This window comes from Homarus americanus, unplaced genomic scaffold (assembly GCF_018991925.1).
Source record: "Homarus americanus isolate GMGI-L3 unplaced genomic scaffold, GMGI_Hamer_2.0 scaffold22250, whole genome shotgun sequence".
NCBI classification, from domain to species: Eukaryota; Metazoa; Arthropoda; class Malacostraca; order Decapoda; family Nephropidae; genus Homarus; species Homarus americanus.
In genome coordinates, this window is record NW_024741189.1 from 13,088,547 (window position 1) to 13,109,277 (window position 20,731).

The 20,731-nt window shown below is 39.4% G+C and overlaps 1 protein-coding gene across 6 annotated transcripts in view; it reads left to right on the top strand.

Moving 5' to 3' along the window:
- Nucleotides 1–18,376, top strand: part of LOC121875778 (BCL2/adenovirus E1B 19 kDa protein-interacting protein 3-like) — a 54,205-nt gene extending 35,829 nt beyond the window's left edge. For all 6 annotated transcript variants that reach the window (XM_042380470.1, XM_042380471.1, XM_042380468.1 and 3 more), the window contains 2 exons: nt 8,106–8,258; nt 17,987–18,376. In XM_042380470.1, the coding sequence (XP_042236404.1) occupies nt 8,106–8,258; nt 17,987–18,041 (208 nt within the window). In that variant the 3' untranslated portion in view covers nt 18,042–18,376. The remainder of the gene's footprint in view (nt 1–8,105; nt 8,259–17,986) is intronic.
- Nucleotides 18,377–20,731: the final 2,355 nt, after the last annotated feature.

Sequence of the window (20,731 nt, forward strand, 5' to 3'; positions counted from 1 at the left end):
ATGATATGCTTCGTTCAGTTACGTATTACTTGTGTTTGTAGTGTTGGAGGAATATAAGTGTAAATTTTACAGTGTGTCTCATTCATCCCAGTCACAGCGCTATCCTTCCACAGGTCACGGACAATTCATTGTGTTTAATAAGTGTTCTTACATGCTGGTTAAGGTTCTCTCTTAAAAGAAACTTCCTGCAATTACCATCTAATAATCTTTATAAACCCCAAGTCAAGTGAGAAATTAAGTCAGTAATTCCGACCTGTTACATATATATATATATAATATTGATAAATGTGTGTGTGTGTGTGTGTGTGTGTGTGTGTGTGTGTGTGTGTGTGTGTGTGTGTGTGTGTGTGTGTGTGTGTGTGTGTGTGTGTGTGTGTGTGTGTGTGTGTGTGTGTGTGTGTGTGTGTGTGTGTGTGTGTGTGTGTGTGTGTGTGTGTGTGTGTGTGTGTGTGTGTGTGTGTGTGTGTGTGTGTGTGTGTGTGTGTGTGTGTGTGTGTGTGTGTGTGTGTGTGTGTGTGTGTGTGTGTGTGTGTGTGTGTGTGTGTGTGTGTGTGTGTGTGTGTGTGTGTGTGTGTGTGTGTGTGTGTGTGTGTGTGTGTGTGTGTGTGTGTGTGTGTGTGTGTGTGTGTGTGTGTGTGTGTGTGTGTGTGTGTGTGTGTGTGTGTGTGTGTGTGTGTGTGTGTGTGTGTGTGTGTGTGTGTGTGTGTGTGTGTGTGTGTGTGTGTGTGTGTGTGTGTGTGTGTGTGTGTGTGTGTGTGTGTGTGTGTGTGTGTGTGTGTGTGTGTGTGTGTGTGTGTGTGTGTGTGTGTGTGTGTGTGTGTGTGTGTGTGTGTGTGTGTGTGTGTGTGTGTGTGTGTGTGTGTGTGTGTGTGTGTGTGTGTGTGTGTGTGTGTGTGTGTGTGTGTGTGTGTGTGTGTGTGTGTGTGTGTGTGTGTGTGTGTGTGTGTGTGTGTGTGTGTGTGTGTGTGTGTGTGTGTGTGTGTGTGTGTGTGTGTGTGTGTGTGTGTGTGTGTGTGTGTGTGTGTGTGTGTGTGTGTGTGTGTGTGTGTGTGTGTGTGTGTGTGTGTGTGTGTGTGTGTGTGTGTGTGTGTGTGTGTGTGTGTGTGTGTGTGTGTGTGTGTGTGTGTGTGTGTGTGTGTGTGTGTGTGTGTGTGTGTGTGTGTGTGTGTGTGTGTGTGTGTGTGTGTGTGTGTGTGTGTGTGTGTGTGTGTGTGTGTGTGTGTGTGTGTGTGTGTGTGTGTGTGTGTGTGTGTGTGTGTGTGTGTGTGTGTGTGTGTGTGTGTGTGTGTGTGTGTGTGTGTGTGTGTGTGTGTGTGTGTGTGTGTGTGTGTGTGTGTGTGTGTGTGTGTGTGTGTGTGTGTGTGTGTGTGTGTGTGTGTGTGTGTGTGTGTGTGTGTGTGTGTGTGTGTGTGTGTGTGTGTGTGTGTGTGTGTGTGTGTGTGTGTGTGTGTGTGTGTGTGTGTGTGTGTGTGTGTGTGTGTGTGTGTGTGTGTGTGTGTGTGTGTGTGTGTGTGTGTGTGTGTGTGTGTGTGTGTGTGTGTGTGTGTGTGTGTGTGTGTGTGTGTGTGTATATATATATATATATGGCTCGGTTGAACTCAATCCGTTCCAGAAGGTCGTTCGTTAACCGAAAAGTTCGTTAACCGAAACCATTGTTTCAATGGGTTTTTGGGCAATTGGTTCCAGCTCACCGAAAATTTCCTAAATTCAACAAAAATGGTAGAAAAGTTCACTTACTTTGAGGTGTGTATGTAGAAGGCTCCTGGATGATGATGATGATGGGAATTAGAATGGGGGTGAAGGAGAAGGAAGAAGAGAAGGCATTGGGGTGGAAGAGAAGTCACCCCACGGCACCATTTCACCCATAAAATTTTAGTTCTCTTGGTGTATTTCAAGATTATTTTCTTTAAATCTACACTGCACTGCATTATATATTGTCAATTTGTAAAATATATTTCAAAATGACCAATAATTTGCTTGGAAACACAGAAAAAAAGCGTTTAGTTGAAGAGAGTCTCAAGCAAGATGTTATCTCCAGTGAAAACAGAGAGAGACTAATGCCTGTTTGCTGTGTTAAGAGGCTGGATGCCGCGCATTAAACTAGTCACTTTACCTTCAATTATGTTCAATAATTGTTCAAATGACTAAAAAATTTAATATTAAACTTTTAAAATTATTGAATCGTATAAATTTCTTGATATTTACTAAAATAATAAGGAATTCAAGTCCTAGAACCGATTAATGTATTGGCGGACTGATACTAAAGCTGGTTGCCCGGCCAGTGCAAGCGAAAACATGTTGAGGTCGGTTCGTAAGAAATTCGTTAACCGAATTTTTGTTTGTTAACCGAATTGAAGATCCTTATGGAAGGCAGTTCGTTAACCGAAATTTCGTTAACCGAGGCGTTCGTTAAACGAGGGGTCACTATATATATATATATATATATATATATATATATATATATATATATATATATATATACACACACACAGAGTATAGTCTTGGTTTACATGGTCAATTAAACCCGTGGAGGTCCGTTTAAAACAAGAAACGCGTAAACGAAATAACAGAACGTATGGGATTAATTGAAATAGAGACTGGGCCGACTCCCAAACTCCACTTTTTCCGACACAATACGTACCTTGCCTTAAAAATATCATCATAATTTTATGATGGTATTGACACACACATAATATCTAAATAAAAAACTGCACTACTGTACAATTAAAGATGCTTAACACTTACGTTAGTAGAAGAGATGAGTCGGCATACGGGAATGGGGGCTGGTTCCAAGGCAGAGGGCAGATTAGTTGCCCTCCGGTGAATCACTATCACTATTTACAAAGGTTTGCAGGGCCTCCCTGACAAACTCCTCAAAGTCCATATCCTCACTGTCACTATCACTGACTTGGGCTGGCTGTGGTTGTGGTGGGTTGCGGTCGAGACTAGCATTGATGTTGTCGTGATACATCTGGACATACGGCTCCATAATTTTCGACAGAAAGTTATTAGACACTTTATGCCGATGCTTGACTGTATCCTTGTCAAGGTGAGCTTGATTTTCTCCCCCAACTCGATGACTTCCTTCACACACATAACCATGGCTTGGTCCAGGTTCAAGGTTTTTCTGGGGTGGTGTGGGTCCAGCGGAAGCCATTGTGAGGGGAATAGCGGGCACAAGAGAGAACTGTATATGCAGAGAACTGAGAACAATGAGAGTGGCCCGGCTAGGTCAGCGACTCCTTCCCTATGGTGGCAGGGCACGTCATGTTACATTAAACCAATCACAGCTAGCGGCGGAGGGAGGTAAGGATAAGTGACCCAATCACAGTCCGATACGTCATGTGATGTCAGTTATAACGTAAGAGCGACCTAATGCGCACCCCTCAATGCGCCGCTTCCCGCGTATGGTCAAGAATGGACAGCGTGAGTAAAAAATGGCGCGGCGCGTCTGGACCTCTCCAGCTGCTCGCCGCGTAAATGATGAAATTTTCCGCGTAATTCAAACATTTCATTTTGGCAAGGCACCGCGTAAATGATCAAACGCGTAAACAAAATCCGTGTAAATCTAGACTATACTGTGTGTGTGTGCGCGTGCGTGCGCGGATTTTGTTTACGCGTTTGTTCATTTACGCGGCACCTTGCCAAAATAACAATTTTGAGTTACGCGGTTCATTCCATCATTTACGCGGAAAGCGGCGTGGGGAGGGTGCACATTAGATCGCTCTTAGGTTATCGCTGACGTCATATGACGTATCGGACTGAGTGGACCACGCATCCTTACTGCCCTCCGCCGCTAGCTGTGATTGGTCTAATGTAACATGACGTGCCCTGTCACCAGAGGGAAGAAGTTGCTGACCTAGCCGAGCCTGTCTCATTGTTCTCAGTATCCGTGTGTACAGTTCTCTCTTGTGCCCGCTATTCCCCTCACAATGGCTTCCGCTGGACCCTCACCACCCCAGAAAAACCTTGAACCTGAACCAAGCCATAGTTATGTGAAGGAAGTCATCGAGTTGGCAGAGAAAATCAAGCTCATCCTTGACAAAGACACAGTCAAGCATCGGTATGAAGTGTCTAATAACCTTCTATCAAAATTTATGGAGCCGTATGTCCAGATGTATGACAACAACAGCAATTCTAGTCGTCAACATAGTATTATGGACATCTTCGCCCGCATCTCACCACAACCACAGCCAGCCCAAGTCAGTGATAGTGACAGTGAGGATATGGACTTTGAGGGGTTTGTTAGGGAGGCCCTGCAAACCTCTGTGAATAATGATAGTGATTCACCGGAGGGCCACTAATCTGCCCTCTGCCTTGGAACCAGCCGCCATCCCCGTATGCCGACCCATCTCTTCTACTAACGTAAGTGTTAAGCATCTTTATATTTGTACAGTAGTGTAGCTTTTTATTTAGATATTATGTGTGTGTCAATACCATCATAAAATTATGATGTTATTTTTACTACAAGGTACGTATTGTGTCGGAAAAAGTGGAGTTTGGGAGTCGGCCCAGTCTTTATTTCAATTAATCCCATATGTTCTGTTATTTCGTTTATGCGTTTCTCGTTTTACGCAGACCTCCACGGATTCAATTGACCGCGTAAATCAAGACTATACTGTATATATAATGGGATATTGGGTAATTGGTTCCAACTCACAGAAACGTATTACCGTACTTTTCGGCTTGAAAGACACTTTTTATGACAAAAATATACCTTGAAAATTGCCATGCATCTTCCAGGTTTTCTTAGGGTTAACTGAAATCAGCCCCTTACAAAGAGTGTTACCTCATTACAGTACTTAACAATTACAAGTATTCTCTATACAGTACTATTGATTTAACTAATATTGTTGATATACAGTATTGCAAAAAAATAAAATAAAAGTAAACCCTTGCTGCTGTGTGGTTTGCTTACTAATGGCAGTGGTGCGGCAGCGCCATCTATTGAGGAATTGCTAAATGTTGTCTGCTGGTCTCAAAGTGCAGGAATGTTTGTTTCTTTATACGTAGGCTCTCATATTTGGACACCTATTTACAGTAGGCTCTCATATTTGGACACCCATTTAGACTGTAAGACCCTCTCAAAATTAAAATCTTCCAAATTTAAATACAACTTCCTATGGAGAAAATTAATTTGAGTCTGGTACTTTCGATGTTTGGCTAAATTTTGCCTTATTTACCCTACTTTTTGGACGAATTACTACCTGTAATAAAGCAACATCCTAATAAACCAACAAAAATAACACAGATAAAGTTAAATAAAAACTAAAAACATCACAGAAAATTTTTTTATATTCTATGTATTCAGCTAGAGTTGAACCTGATGACTTGGCAACCTCGTCATCCAAGTAAAAACACACACAACAACTTTGGCTGTCCTTATGTTTTGAACTTTACCACTCGTATATTGTTTCTCACTCTTGGGTTTTTTTTTTATTTTTTTTTTCTTTATGGTTCTTTATTATTATTATTATTATTATTATTATTATTATTATTATTATTATTATTATTATTATTATTATAATAATAATAATATTTTTGCCCCCCAGGCCCTGATGTGGGTCAGTGACCTGTGCCCAGGTGGGCTATTCCCCGTAATAAAATAAATAAATAAAAATAAAAATTTATTTAAAAAATCATGGTGCGTCTTCCACGATGCAGCGTCTTCCAAGCCGAAAAATACGGTACCCAATATCCCATTGAAATAATAGATTCAGTTAATGAAATTTTCAGTTAACAACCGACTCTGTGGAACCAATTGTGTTAATTGAGAGACCACTGTATAGTATTGAGTGTTTTAAGACAAATTAGAATGTAGGTGGTAAAAGAAACCAAGGAGACAACAGGAGCTGTTTATTGCTCTGAAGACCTTGTACAATTGAAACAGTAGAGCAATAAACAGCTCCTGCTGTCTCCTTGGTTTCTTTTACCACCTATATTTTATTTTACTATGCCTCCCTAGTGTACGAGTGCTCGAGAACCCTCTCTAGTCCCCCTTCTACAGGGGTGACCTGACCGGGAATCCAAAGTCTTCTTACTAGAAGCAATTTTTGCAAATTTTCCATAAACCTTGAAGTCGTTGCAGCAGTCACTCCTAATACCTCTGCAATTTTCTATGGTGTGTCTACATCACATCTGGAAGCCACTCTTTCGCTCTGTCTCAGTTTTCACCCACCTGTCGTTTCTAATCATAGGGTATGGATGTTTCCTTCTCACTATTACCATGTGATTCCAGGTAACTATTGGCAGTGTGGTACATGTATTCCCACCTTTCCCTGGCATACAATGTGTTTGGTTTACTCTTTACGCTAACCACAGTCGGGTTTTCTCAATGGTTTATGATTTGTTTACCTTTTTGGGTATTCTGGCGCTACTCCTGTCTGGCCTTCTGGTAGACTGTGATGTGCTCTGTAAAGTCACACACCCACAGGTTGCCTCCTGGCACTGCTTTCTCATTGATTTAGTATCAGGCTGTGCCATGCACCCAAGAACAGTTGGCGTGAAGCCATTTCATGTCTATCCTCTTTTGTGGACGTTATGTTATGAGGAGTCATGCACACACACACACCCCCAGTTTGCCCATTGTTTTTTTGTGTTTTCTAGCACCACCCCCTCTCTTGGTGGTGGCACAATAATCTAGAACACCTTTCATTCTCCCTTAGTGAATGATTGTTACCTCATTAGCTGGATATTGTTTACCTCTGTCATGAAGGTTACCATTGATGTGTGCGATCCACTCACAACTACAAGCCATGGCAAGTCGCTAGGATCAGTCTCGGGTGGCCAAGGTGTTTTGTCGGGCTCTTCCTACAACCTGCAGTACTCCTCTCCTCAAATGATCAAAGACACCCACAGGATTCATTCAATTAAGTGCGAGGCGCAAGGATGTTGCAGCTGCTTCCACCCCGACGGTCATAATTACTGTACTGCCCACCCCCCTAGTCGGGGTGGGGGGGTTGACCCCCCTCGCCTGCACAGTTTGCACGGTTGGAGTTATGTCTCACAAAGTTCTCTGGTAGACAAAACCAGGAAGGAGTAGGTTATATTTAAAGACAGGTGGAGATTGGTTGCTAAGCCCACTTCCAAATTCAAAGCACCTCACTTAGGAAGGAAAGTTCCTATACTGTGCCTGTCCCTCCTCATGCAGAAACCTCAAGACCAAGAAAACGATGGCTCTGCCGATGACTTCTCACAACGGCATGTTGAGGCGCCATGCCACCTTCAGCTACCACATCGTCACCACCCAGGTCGGTCAATGGTCCCGGGATAGATGGTCTGCTTCTCCATTGCCTCTTCCTCGACAATGCCGAAGGAAGCGTCTCCACGTCGAACTCCCAAGCTTCAGCGCGTGAGAGCTTCTTCTCTCGGGATTTCCCCCTCAGAAAGTGACCAAATACTGGACACTGTCAGAAGCCTCATGGAGGAAATGGGGCAACCTGAAAATGTTGCGGATGGATATAGACGAGCTCAGGGAAGCTGTGCATCATACACAGTTACTTGCACCCCATCACCCAACTAGTTCTACTCCTGTGGCCACAGGGTTGGCCAGTCCCGTGGAGTCCGTTTGGTCGGAGATTATACTCCCCCATCAAAGTGAGGTACTGGAGTCAATCAACCGGCCTCCTACCTTTGTTAATTCCAGTGAAATGCACAGGCTGCTCTGGTATAACAAACACCTCAGTCTAGGGCCCCTTGGCCCTCACAGGAGATTCGTGCTCCCTGTGTGCCTGCAGAGGGCACTGTCAACTGGACACCAGTAACCCAGGAATGGAATGTGTACCCGGTAGAGGAGGGTCTCTTCACCGCCTATGCAACCACCAAGGGTCCTGATGGACAAACCACCTGTGAAAGGTAGAAAATGTAATCAAGAGGGAGAGAAAAAACGGAGTTAAGCAGGAAATATATTTCCTGTATTACCCACACTTTTGTGCCTGGTTGGAGTTTTGTCTCACAGTTAACTGGGTAAACATGGCTGATGGGATAAGTCTTTATCAGATAACTTTTTAATAATTATTATTGATTTTTTTAATGAGAGAATGAACTAGTCTCATGAAGCATTCTATTATTATTTCTCTAATAATTTTTTTTTTTTTCATTTCTAGGGAATGGCGGTTTAGTCATCCTCGCAAGGGTGTGAGCCGTGGTGCTAGTATCCGCCATGTGATGGTGGGTAATTCCTCTCTCTTCTCCCGGGATGTCCTCTACACCCTCCTTATCACCAATGTTTTATCTCTCCTTCTTGGCACTGGCATTGGGTAAGTTGAACCTTGGATTCAAAGATGTGCAGTTTTGGGTACAATGGAAACTTATGGATTGTGAAGGTATGTCTGTGCACCAATGGTGATTTAATGATTTGCAATGAGATCCTTAAACAATTAAATAGTGAGTTTGTTTGTATCGGCAGTATTTTATCTCCCAACCCCCAATTAGTTCTTTGATGCCTTCCTTAATTAGTTCCGGCAATCTGGGAGGGAGGGGGGGGGGTTAACACAAGGAAAATTACTAATTATCTGGACACAATAAAACACTGAGGGTAATGTATATATTTTTTTGGTCAAAAGTTATCATACATTCTACTCTTGTTGTAAAAAGGAGGAATGATGAATTAAAAGAAATAAACAAAATCTCTGTAACACACACAAAAAATAATGTTGCAATTATAAAATGTAGTCTGATTCAAAAGTAATTATCCATCACTCTTTGTTGAATAGGAAAAGGGGGATGATTAGTTTTGACCCTGAGTGTACATGTAATTGTGACTGTGCACCTTAATTGAGTGAATAATCATCATTAGTGTGAAAAGTGACACTTTCTGCTTCTTGCCAATTCCCTGAACTTTGGTACAAATGATGTTATAGCTAGTCTAAGACAATGATGAAGGTGTTGGTGTTCATTGGTGATGCTGAAACGGCATTTGTTCTCCACTAAATTCATGTCGAGAAGGAAGGCAGACTCACACTGGTAAGTGGAGCCAAACATTGTGCCGATATGCAATGTGACTTTGTGAAGATGAGGGGAACAAGCTTGAGACATCGTCTTGGAGATCAATCAGTTCCATTTGGATTGGGGTTCACATCAAAGCTAACCAATGCTGTCCACCAATTGAGTACCTCTGCCTTAGATTACTCTCTCACTCAAAATTATTCTTAAACTTCAAGGCAAAAATTATAAAACTTTAATTTACAAAAGTTAAAATTTGAGAGGTTTTAAATTTTTGCTTCTGAATTACATGAATAGTAGGGGAAGGAACTACTGTATATGTTTAGGAAGTTCTCCAACATAATTGTAAAGGGGGATGCATCCCCCCCCGGATCTATATCTCTCAGGGTCACATTACACCATACTCATATAATTTCTTTACTTTATCCTCTTTGCCTCTTATGGTTATGTTAGCTTCTTGTGTGATAGGTCAAATTGTTATGCACTGTTGGCAAGTTTTGGGCATGTACTGGCTCCATAATGTACTGTACCTCTACCTGCACCAGTGTTAATCAAGTCTAAAAAGGAATGAGATCACACTCAGTGCTGCCACAATGCTCTTTGGTAGATTCTTCCAGGAGTTTACAATTATCGCTCCCAAATTTGCCCTGACAGTTTTCCGAACTTGTGGCTTCAACCTTAATCTCTAACCCTAGTAGGGTGAGCGTCCGCCTGCTCCAAGCATGATCACTCAACTGAGTACTGTAATAGCTTACGAGATGTTGATAAACTTCTATCAAGTGCTGTAGTACAGGTACCAGCCTGTTGGCCCTCCTTTGGACATTTCAATCAACTGACAGTCTCTTAACATATCTCGGGTCACTGGTCAACAGCCAAAATGGTTCACATATGAGATCATGCTCACACAACTAATTTCAAATTGCTGAATTCGAATCTGATATTTGTTTTGTTCTATCAGACCAGGTTTTATAAAAAAATCAATAGGTACCAATATTTAATATTCCATCACATGTCGTGCAAAAGATGAGATTATCTCATGTGACTGTGCTTTCATGACTAATTTCATATTAATGAATATTAATTGGATGTTTCATTCTACCATCAGACCTACTTTCTTAAAGAATAAAAAAATAGTAAATATAGTAACATTATCGCATCATGCAAGATACAATTTTAAACCTATCACAGATAACCTCATAAAAAATTGTACCAAAAAACATAAGTTCAAATCCTTTATAATGACAAAATATGAAGTTCTAAAAGTGCTTCTGAACTTTACTCTTTCTCTTGTACAGCTTGCTCTCTTCTCGTTGCAGTGTCCAGCAATAGTCGCCCATCATGTTAGGACTGAATTGTCCCTGATATCTGCTCTCCATTATGGCGATATCTTGATGAAATCTTTCGCCGTGTTCATCACTAACATCTCCAAGGTTACCTGGGAAAAATTCAATATGAGAGTGGAAAAAATGCAATTTCAAGGACATCCTTGCTCCCAATGCATGATAATTCTGAAGCATGGTTGTTACGATTTCTTTGTACAGTGGGGTATGCTATAACGAACGGTTTTACCTATAAAATTGAGAATGCTATAACGAACGAAACTCCTACAACGAACATTATTTAAATTTTTTTTTTTTTTTTTTTCTAATTTATTGTTTTTTATTACAAGTATTAATGATATTCTTTATTTCAGGGGTTTAGATGCATATTTATGCACTTTTTTACAATTTTTACAATTTTATATTATATTTTTCAGTGTTAAGTGGTTGTATTTGGGGGCCTGAAACGGATTAATCCTATAACGAACGAATGCTATAACGAACAAGGTTCTAGAACCAATTAGATTCGTTATAGCATACCCCACTGTAGTTGTCAGCACGATAGTTTCCAAGAAAAATCTTTGACACATTGACAAATGATTCCCATGCTTTTTTCTCCAGTGGGTTCAATGTTTTGGTGAATTCGCTATCATTAACTAGTATACGAATTTGTGGTCCATTCAAGACACCTGCTTTCAACTTGGCTTCGGAAACCACACCACCTAGTTTCTGAGATAAGTATAGAGTCCCAGCACCGAATTGATCCATAGCTTTGATGAAATTTTTAGCCAAACCGAGCTTTAGATGCAGTGGAGGCAAAAATATCTTTTCTGGATCTACAAGCAGATTGTGAGCACAGTTAAACCTTCCAGGCGCATCTCTTGGTCTTGATGGCCAATCCTTTCTCACATAGTGCTCTGCATCAGCTCTGCTGTTCCACAAGCACAAAAAGCACATGTGCTTTGTGTAGCCACTCTGAAGGCCCAGTAGTAAACTGATGACTTTGAGATCGCCACATATCTTCCACTGGTGTTTCTCATACTCTATAGCCTCCAACAGAATTTTCATTGTTTCATAGCTCTCAGTCATTTTTGTTGCGTGTGCTATTGGGACAGATGGAAGCCAATTGCCATTGTGTAAGAGAACAGCTTTCAGAGAGTCTTTTCCTGAGTCTATAAACAGCCTCCAATCCTCTGTCTTGTATGTTTCAGACTTGCAGAGTTGTTGCATGAGAGATACTGCGTCCTCGCAATAACAAAGGTTGTTTGCCATCTTGAAAAATGCAGACAGCTGTCTATGTCGGTAACGCGCTGTAGTGATGTGCACTCCATCTTCTAGCAGGTTACGCTGCTTTAGTCTGGATCTCAAAACTTCAGCCTTTTCTTTTGACAAGTTTAGGACCCTGATGAGATCATGAAGCGCTTTTTGAGTAAATAGTTTAGGCCTGGTATTTTCAGAGTCATCCTGGTAGTCGTTTTCCATTGAGGTAGAGGTAGAATCGGAATCACTCAATTCTTGTTCAGTCGGTGGATTTGGGACTGGAAGTTCAGCACTGTGCGGTACTGGTCGGATGCAGAAGCAATATTGGGGTACTGTACCTTGCCTCGTGTCTTGATTTTTATTCCCTTAATATTTGTGAGACAGAAGTAGCAGTCACTACTGTGGTCTTTAGGTTCACGCCATATCATTGGTACAGCAAACGGCATTCCTGAACTTCGTTTACCACACATCCACTCGCTCAGGTGGTTAACACAAGACTTACAGGCTACATGAGGTGCCCATTTCATGTCTTGGTCACCCAAATGACATTTGAAGTAACTTTTGTAGTTCAGTCGAACAGCTTTTGTGATTGGTTTCTTGAGGCTACCAGGAGTGAAGGCACCACATATGTAGCAAAAACTGTCAGCACCGTTCACACACTTGCGACGTTCCATGTTTTGTTAATTTCAGAGTAATTACAAATCATGCAGGTGTAGATATGCAATATCATGAATCAGCAAACTGAAACAAACAAAAAAGCACAAATCAGGACAAAATAATTGCATAAGTGGAGCCAATGAGCATATAAATTACTGTATGAATAGCATGGTACACTAAATATATAGATATGCTGGTTCTGGAAAACTGAGCCTGATACAGCTATACGAATGTCATAATTGAGTTCAGCACATACAATTACACTAGAATCAGACTGTTTTGATCCAGAACCATGAGAATTTTTTTTTTATGTTGACCAGTGGGGTACCAGACGAGGTGCCAATACTTCAAACGGGGAAGCACCTCACTGTTGAAGAGTGATATGAGGGACAGATCGTCTAGATATCTAAATACAGTACCCTTCTTTTAAGACATACTAGCTTAGTTGCTTAATTCACCACCTTACCTTGGTCCAAGAATTTCAGTTCATTGTCAACATACAAATTCGGGTCCTTTTCACATTTTAGTCTCTGATAATATGTTTCTCCTTCCCGTTTGAACATGTAATAAACCTCCTTACTGTTGATACGACCTTGGTGTATCTTCTTAGATTTTGTGATATTGAATCCAAACAGCTATTCCTTTGACTACTCCTGAAGCTGACAGAGATCTTTCTGTAAATCTTCACAGTCTGTTTGGTATTTAATTTCCTTGAATAACTTGGTTTTGTCTGTGAACATTTGTATGGAGGAGTGTATAGATTCTGACAAACAACAGCCTCAGTACACTGACCTGTGGTACCCTGCTTATCATGGTCATTAAGAAAGTCTCTAAATTTCCCTTCCATTTTAATTTTCAGCCTTTCATGAGGTATGCTGTCTTAAGCCTTAGCAAAGTCCAAATTATATTGTCAATATTGCCACCACTCGTCAGGATGTGTCCAAACATCCAGCATTGCTTCAAGCAGGAGTGTCCCAACATAAAACTATGTTGGCATGGTTTTATTTTGTGGTTGTATCTGCACAGTGTGGGCCTATAGTACTCCAGCAAGAAGAAATTATTTGATCTTCAGTTGAGAATTAGCAAAAAAAAAGTGCTACAGCGATTGACACATTCACTGCATCAGAATGTCTTTGATGACCTTATGAATTTTCTGTCCAATTTCTGTTGCTCAACAAATGGAAGCCCAAATATCAACATACTGTACATTGTTTGAGAGACAAGAGACGACACCTCACAAGCCCTCACTGCAAAAATGTTTATCTTGTCAGTTTGTGAACCTTAAGCTGTGACCCCTAGTGGGGTGGGCATCTGCCAGCTCCAGGTTTGAATACTTGATTGAGTAGTACCCTCTGAGGTAACTCACTCAAACCCGCTTTTGTTAGAAATTATGGGAATACAGTACAGGCATTTTGAAATTGTAAGTACAGTATTTGAAGGATTTGGGAAGATGTACTGTATTGTTGGATTATCAAAGTTCCACTGGATTGAAATGAAACCAGATATTTATGGGCTACAGTAAAACATTTTTATGTAAAAATAAAGAACAAAACAGCATAGGAAGCAAAATATGCTTCAGTTGTAAGGCCTTTTTTAATCTTTTTGTCCCTTATTGTATAAAAGGGAACTTATTCCAGATGTGATGATATTAAGAAATGTAAGATTTTGAAATAGACTTTCAAACCGGAATATAGTACATATTGTATAAGTACTATTTAATTGTAAGTGAAACTACTTTTATGCTAGATCCATTAATGCAAACTCGTGGTGCTCTCCTCAGTGTTTATGTATGTTTGTTCTTTGTGGCTTCACCTACTCTGTGTAATACACACAAGTAAAGAGGATGACATCAAAACTATTGTTTTGATACAGTTAGAAAAGTTTTTTAATGTGGGTTTAATTCCCACATTCACTTTATTATCAACTTACTATGGTATTCACAGAGGTTGGACAAAATGTGGGTTTTTTTTTTATAAGTTGCATCAAGTATAAGCTTCAGTGCGATGGTTTATATCAGGAAAAATCTCTAGGCTCTTTTTCTCTTTGGGACATCTCGGTAGTTGTGTTTTTTTTTTTTTTTTGTATCGATGTTCTTCAGTTCCATTGCAATCATGCGCATCAGTGGGACTTTCAATGTCAAGGATTAAGCAAATGTTATTGATATGGATGATGGATCACTAACTTTTCATGGATTGTATCGGCACGAGTTTTTCCAAATTTGAACTATTCTGCAATGTTAATCTCTGCCTTGCCTTTGTGTTGTCCATTCTGGGATTGAAACAATTGGGATCAGATTTATGTTCCATCCTCTTTCTAGGATGCTTCAGGTGATCTCTCAACTCAGGCAGTTTAGAGGGATTACTTCAATGAATGCTCCTTTATGGCCTAGCAGGATTTGGTTTCCTTCCTCCTTGAGCTCTGTTCAATTCCCCTGCTTCTTTTTTCTCAAGTTTGAAGGTATGTGGAGATGTGGTCTCCTGCCCTTGCCCTCAGTTTTCCAAATTTCATATGTGGATTTTGTAGTTTTGGTGTTGGTGTGTAGTCTCCATGATTTCACAGTTGCTATTTTTTTCTAACTGGTATGTGGTTCAATTATTTTTGGGTCCTGTAAACTTCTGACTGGGGAGGTTTGTTGCCCCCCCTTTTCCTGAGGCCACTAAATGTTCGAGCTGTGGCTTATGCTTTAGATGACCTAGGTATTACCATGGAGGTACCAAATCATGGAAGATAGGCTTTCATTTTGCAGCATTGGTAAATCCCAGGGTAGACTCTCCTCATGAGGTATTATCGCATCATTTGAAGCTTTTTTCCATCCTCACCTGGCTTCAGTATTCATATGTTATTCTAGACTGGCATAAATAATCTTTATAACCAAGCCTGAATAAAGACCTAGATCCCACCAACTTTATGGTCCCTTTTGGAAGTCGATGGGTGGTTAAGTTGTGTAGTGAAGATGTAACCTTATAGAAGAAAAATTATTTTTTACTGTAGTTTACATTACCATACAAACTTTGTACGGGGGACAGATTCATTTATGACTTATGGTCACTGTAAGTCCCTACTATGAACCTTAGGTCTAACGGGCGATTCGCTTATAGTTTACGGTGACTGTAACTAAACTTATCTTGATCCTTTGGACCCTCTACAAATTGTTGACCACCTACTGCTTCGTAGGGATATACTATGGCTAGATACGTCTGTGTTAATACAGTATCTTTAATGTTGTTCGCAAGTGGTAGTTTCCAGAGTGTAGCTGATGTTACTAGCTTAAGAAAATCAACTGTCAAGAATTATAAAGTGCATTTGCTCCAAAGTAAGATTATTATTATTACAGGTTGTATCTCTCTAGTCCGGCATTCTGTTGTCCGGAAACTCCCGTGGTCCGGAACGATTTTAGTTTGTGCAATAGGTAGATAGGCAGCTTTTTTTTTTTTTTTTTTTTTTTTTTTTTTTTTTTTTTTTTTTTTTTTTTTTTTTTACTTATCTGAATTATTATTATTATTACAGGAGTATTAAATTTTTGCCCCTCAGGCCCCAATGTGGGTCAGTGACCTATGCCCGGGTGGGCTAATCCCCTTAAAAAAAAGCCGCGGGAAATTAAGGTTTGTTTACATCCGGCAGTTCGGCTGCTCTCTCTCTCTCTCTCTGCTTGTCTATACAGAGTACAACATTTAACCCTTCAATATATATGAGCAGTAAATAAGTGTTGCTTTCATATTCTTATGTAGAGTAATGACGATATATTTTCACATGTGCGCACTTACATACGAGCAGTCTCACTTTTTTTTTTACCATTAATGGTTAGCTACTTATATTGTTCCATTTATTAACATTAAATAACATTACAGGTTCTTCAAGCAACCATATTCATTTTTTACATTAATTTTACTACAGCTAAGCTCAGGGTCTTATTTTCTTCAGTTTTATATGTAGAACCAATGAGTCACTGGTTTTGTAAGCTTTAACATAAACAATGCCAGCAGCCGTCTCGTCTACTCTAATATTCCACGTATTATTAATAAATTGTATTGTTAATTTTGCACACGTACATTAATTCAATAAAAACAAATTCAGAAACATTAATTAAAATATATATGAACAGTAAATAAGTGTTGCTTTCATATTCTTGTGTAAAGTAATGACGATATGTTTTCACGTGTGCGCATGCGCACTTACATATGCGATCTCTCTTTTTTCTTTACCATTATCGTTAGCTACTTCTATTGTTCCATTTATTAACATTAAATAACATTACTTAAAACAACCATACTAATTTTACTACAGCTACAACCAAGGTCTTATTTTCTTCAGTTTTATATGTAGAACCAGTCAGTCACTGGTTTTGTAATCAACGAAAACAATGCTGTGTTATTTCCTCGTGTGTTTTAATATTCTACGTATTATTAATGAATTGTATTGCTCATTTTGCACACATAAACATAAATTCAATAAAAAAGACATTCAGTAATAAACAATAATGAATCTTTTGTACATAAGAGAAATGACGCTGTTTACACGATTATGCACGTCGTCTGCACGTTGGCGGGCCGTTCAAACCCGTCGAAATTCAAGTTTCCGCCGTCAAAATTTTTATTTATTTATTTTTTTGTGTGTTCCAATAAAATACGTTAAGAATTAAAAACTCGCGAAATTTGAGAAGCTATTATACGACATTTAACCCTTCAATATGTCTTCAAAGAGACCATGATGCAGAGAAAGTGGTGTTAGTGCTTCCAGGCATAAGCACAAGTCACTATCTATCCAGGAAAAGGGTGAATTTCCATGGTCCGGCACCGGTCAGGTCCCGAGGTTGCCGGACTAGAGTGGTACAACCTGTATTATTATTATTATTATTATTATTATTTTTATTATTATTATTACTTTTTATTAATATACAGAGTAATTAGAGAAATTCAGCCACCTTTTCTTTAAAGCTATTGTCCCTTCATTGTTCTTATCACGTAATACTTATGCATCATCTGCTGGCATGGGTAACTTGTGATTGGTTAATATTCCTACACAGTGTTTGTTCCGAGCATAGTGATTGGTCTGGCGAGGAAACAAAACAAATACACCCCAACCCCATCTAGTGGTAGCTTACTTGCAGTTCATGAGAACCTTTAGTGAATCGCCTATTACTGTACCATTATCGTACAGTCACCGTAGTCTCAAGATATGGGGAGAGATCCGATCAATGTTACGGTCACTAAGAGCCCAGTACAGTACAGTATATGAATACATAATATCTTTCTGAAAACTTGACCACTTTTGGTGCCTTCACTGGTTTTTCTATTTTCCTAAAATTGGTTATTAATGTTTAAGGTATTTCAGATAATTGTAGTCTCGTTAATGTTTTACTGTGATAAAAGCATGATAGTTTTCCACGTGCAGTACAGGGGGTCCCTGGGTTACGAACGGGTTCCGTTCCTCAGTACATTCTTAAGTCTAAATTGTACATAAGTTGAAACACATGCTATGTGCATACTGTGCTTTCAGAACAATGTTTAAAATCCCACTATATCATAGCCTAAGTCCACATATACATCTAAAATCACTTAATTTAAGACAAAAGAAGAAATAGAAGGACAAAATTCAGTATACCCTGTATATGAAATTAAAAAATTAAGTCCTCTGGTAAATAAAATAATGTAAATTTATAGTTTTACAACGTTCATATCGGCGGGTGTTCGTAAGTTGGGTACCCCCTGCGCACTGTTTTCAGATATAAGGATCCACTGATGCTTGTCATTTAAGAGCGGTTACAATTCTTTTTATGATACACTATTAACCTTCATATTCTTTCACAGGATATGGTTATCAAAACGATCTGGTGGCGATGTGACAACTTTACCTATTAACTGATTACTGGTGGTATCCACCAGTGACTCGTCTTGTCGGAAGCTCTGTGGGAACCATTGGAATTTGTTCAGTTTGTACCCAATATTATGTATCATCTATTTTGAGAGGCTATCAACATTATGTAATATCTTCATTTATGAATTATTTTCTGTATCCTATTTTTCATATACATGTTGAGTTAGAAAGACTTTAGGGTTTATTGAACTTTTGTAAGGACATATCTTAAATATTTTATAAAAGTGCCCAGGAACAATACTTTGGTTTACTCCCAAAAAAAACCCGACTTCACTTGACGAGTGCACTTGTAGGTTAGAAACTCGGTGTCAGATAGTGGCAGGTAAATACATAGTACGCACATTATGAAGACTGGTTACTCTATAAATGTTCAGTCCTGTATTGTAATGATGTGATTAGTATTGCCTCTCACAAGACGCAACAATGATTCTGAAAATGTGGTATGAGAAATTAAAGGCTCCCAACGAATTCCAGCGATAATTTTATGTTTGTAGAAATGATTAAAAGAACGGTTACGTTAAGTTGAACAGTATTCAACTTCACAAGGAATTTTTCCTTTCTAATACTTTTGTCTGTCTTTCAGTGTTAACTATCCCCAGAACTGAGTTTGTATGCATAAGCTTTTCTTTATACATACTTATGCTGTGTTCTCTTGAGAGGTCAATATTTGTAAAGTGTGAAAACAACACAATATCAAACATTGTACAAAATAGTATGGGGAGGTTATCTAGTCACATGAGAGAATTTGCTCCAGTGGCTGCACAGTTGGACTGATAGGTTTTTCAAAGTATTAATTTGTTGAAGTATGTATTCAAAAGACACTCGGGTTAAGCAACTCGTGTTGCTTTTACCACTTGAACTTACAGTGCAGGACTATTTCTACCCATACATTAAGAATATTCACGGTGTTCTTTTTTTATTTATTTACTGAACACAGATAATCTATATATACATGTATTGCATATATACTTTTATGTAAGATTGCATGTTTCAATGAATTATGTGCCACACTGTCAATTGTCAACAGGTAATGTTGCATTACAAGTGCATAGACAGTGTGACTTTAGAGTGTCTCCAGGATACATACCTTAACATCTTTCAAAGTCTTAAGTTTGAAACACTTGGTTAATATTCAGTTCAAGTGCAGACTCCTCAGCTTAGACTAGAAAGTTGAGATATAGATACAAATTAACATATTTATTATCTTGAATCACAAAAAGTCCTGTGCGGATTTGGAACTTGACATCACACTAGTAATTAGGATCACTGTAAATTCAGGCTGGAATAACACCCACCATGTTCCTAAAATGTCACCCCGAGAGCTATTTAAATCGTGATAAAAAAAAATTTAAGACGCTGGTAGATTAATACCAGTTCTTAAATATCAGTTACAATTAATTGATGTTTGATAGAACACAATACAAATTTTTTATTAGGCAGTGTGAATTTAACTTTTATTTGTGCATTTTAATGGTATACATCCAAGAAATATTGTACTGTATTGGCTTTCTACCATGTGTGAGAAAAGTAAGCATGTAAGGCTCACAACATTGGTACCATGTACATTAGGCAGGGAAAAAACACTTTTATTTGAGTTGCAGGCTGCACTTTTCAGGCATCGTTTGTATGGCTGTAACAAACACCTGTGCAAAATTTCATGCCATTTCATGCATACTTACCCTGCCGCATCGCGAACGACTTTTTGTCAACTTTTAGTGTATACCAAAAATTAGGTGTCATTTAATGTTTTCCAGGATAATGAGAAATTTTACACGGGTGACATCGATTTAATTCACATGTTATTTTACAGGTACACCGTATAGAAAATCATTACAAGTTCATATTGAAATTCTTTTTTGTGCGGAACCTTGGCATCATTTTCCTAGACAATAATCTTTGCCTAATATATCCATCTCTCGATTCGTATCCCGTCACTTCAGTGCAAGCTTCAGTCATCACTTTTATGCCTCTCTCGACCGCCTGAGTGCTGTTTGGCCACTTGGGCACCACTAATGGTGTCTCAAGAATGTCATTAACCTGTAGATTTGACAGAGAAGCAATGTAAGGAGGCTCAGTCTTGAGTTCATTCCTCCAGTTAATCATGGAATGATAGTTTTTTGCTTGCCACTTTAGTTTCGGAGTCACCACCTTTCTCATGTTGACTACAGGAGGCACATCCTCATTCCCATCTCCATCTTTACCCTCCTCATCAGTATAGTTTAACAAATTCTCGTCAACAGCAGCATCAGAATCTTCCTCCTCCTCTTCAGATCTGCCAGTGCATTCTTCCTTTTGCTGATTCTCCTCTCTAATTTTTCTTATCATTGAGACAGCTTTTTCTCTAACAGTCATGTCCTCATCTGCACACATACCAAGAAGAAGTTGATCTGTGTGGGCGAAGTATGCATTTCTCTGGACAGCCTTCTTCACTATCGTCTCCTCCTCACTATTCAGGTGTTTCATATATAGCAGGGACTGGAATACGTTCCTTGAGCCGTGTGTTACGTAAGGGTGTATCTTGATGTAAAACCACATTGGAGCACTGAACTTTATTATTGTAATGACAATTCTTTTCAACTCATGGCTGGGTCTTGATGTTGCTACATACAGCCTGAGGATTCTACTCCATAAGGTGTTCCACCTTGACACACAGGGAGGACCTGGCTCAATAGCAGCCA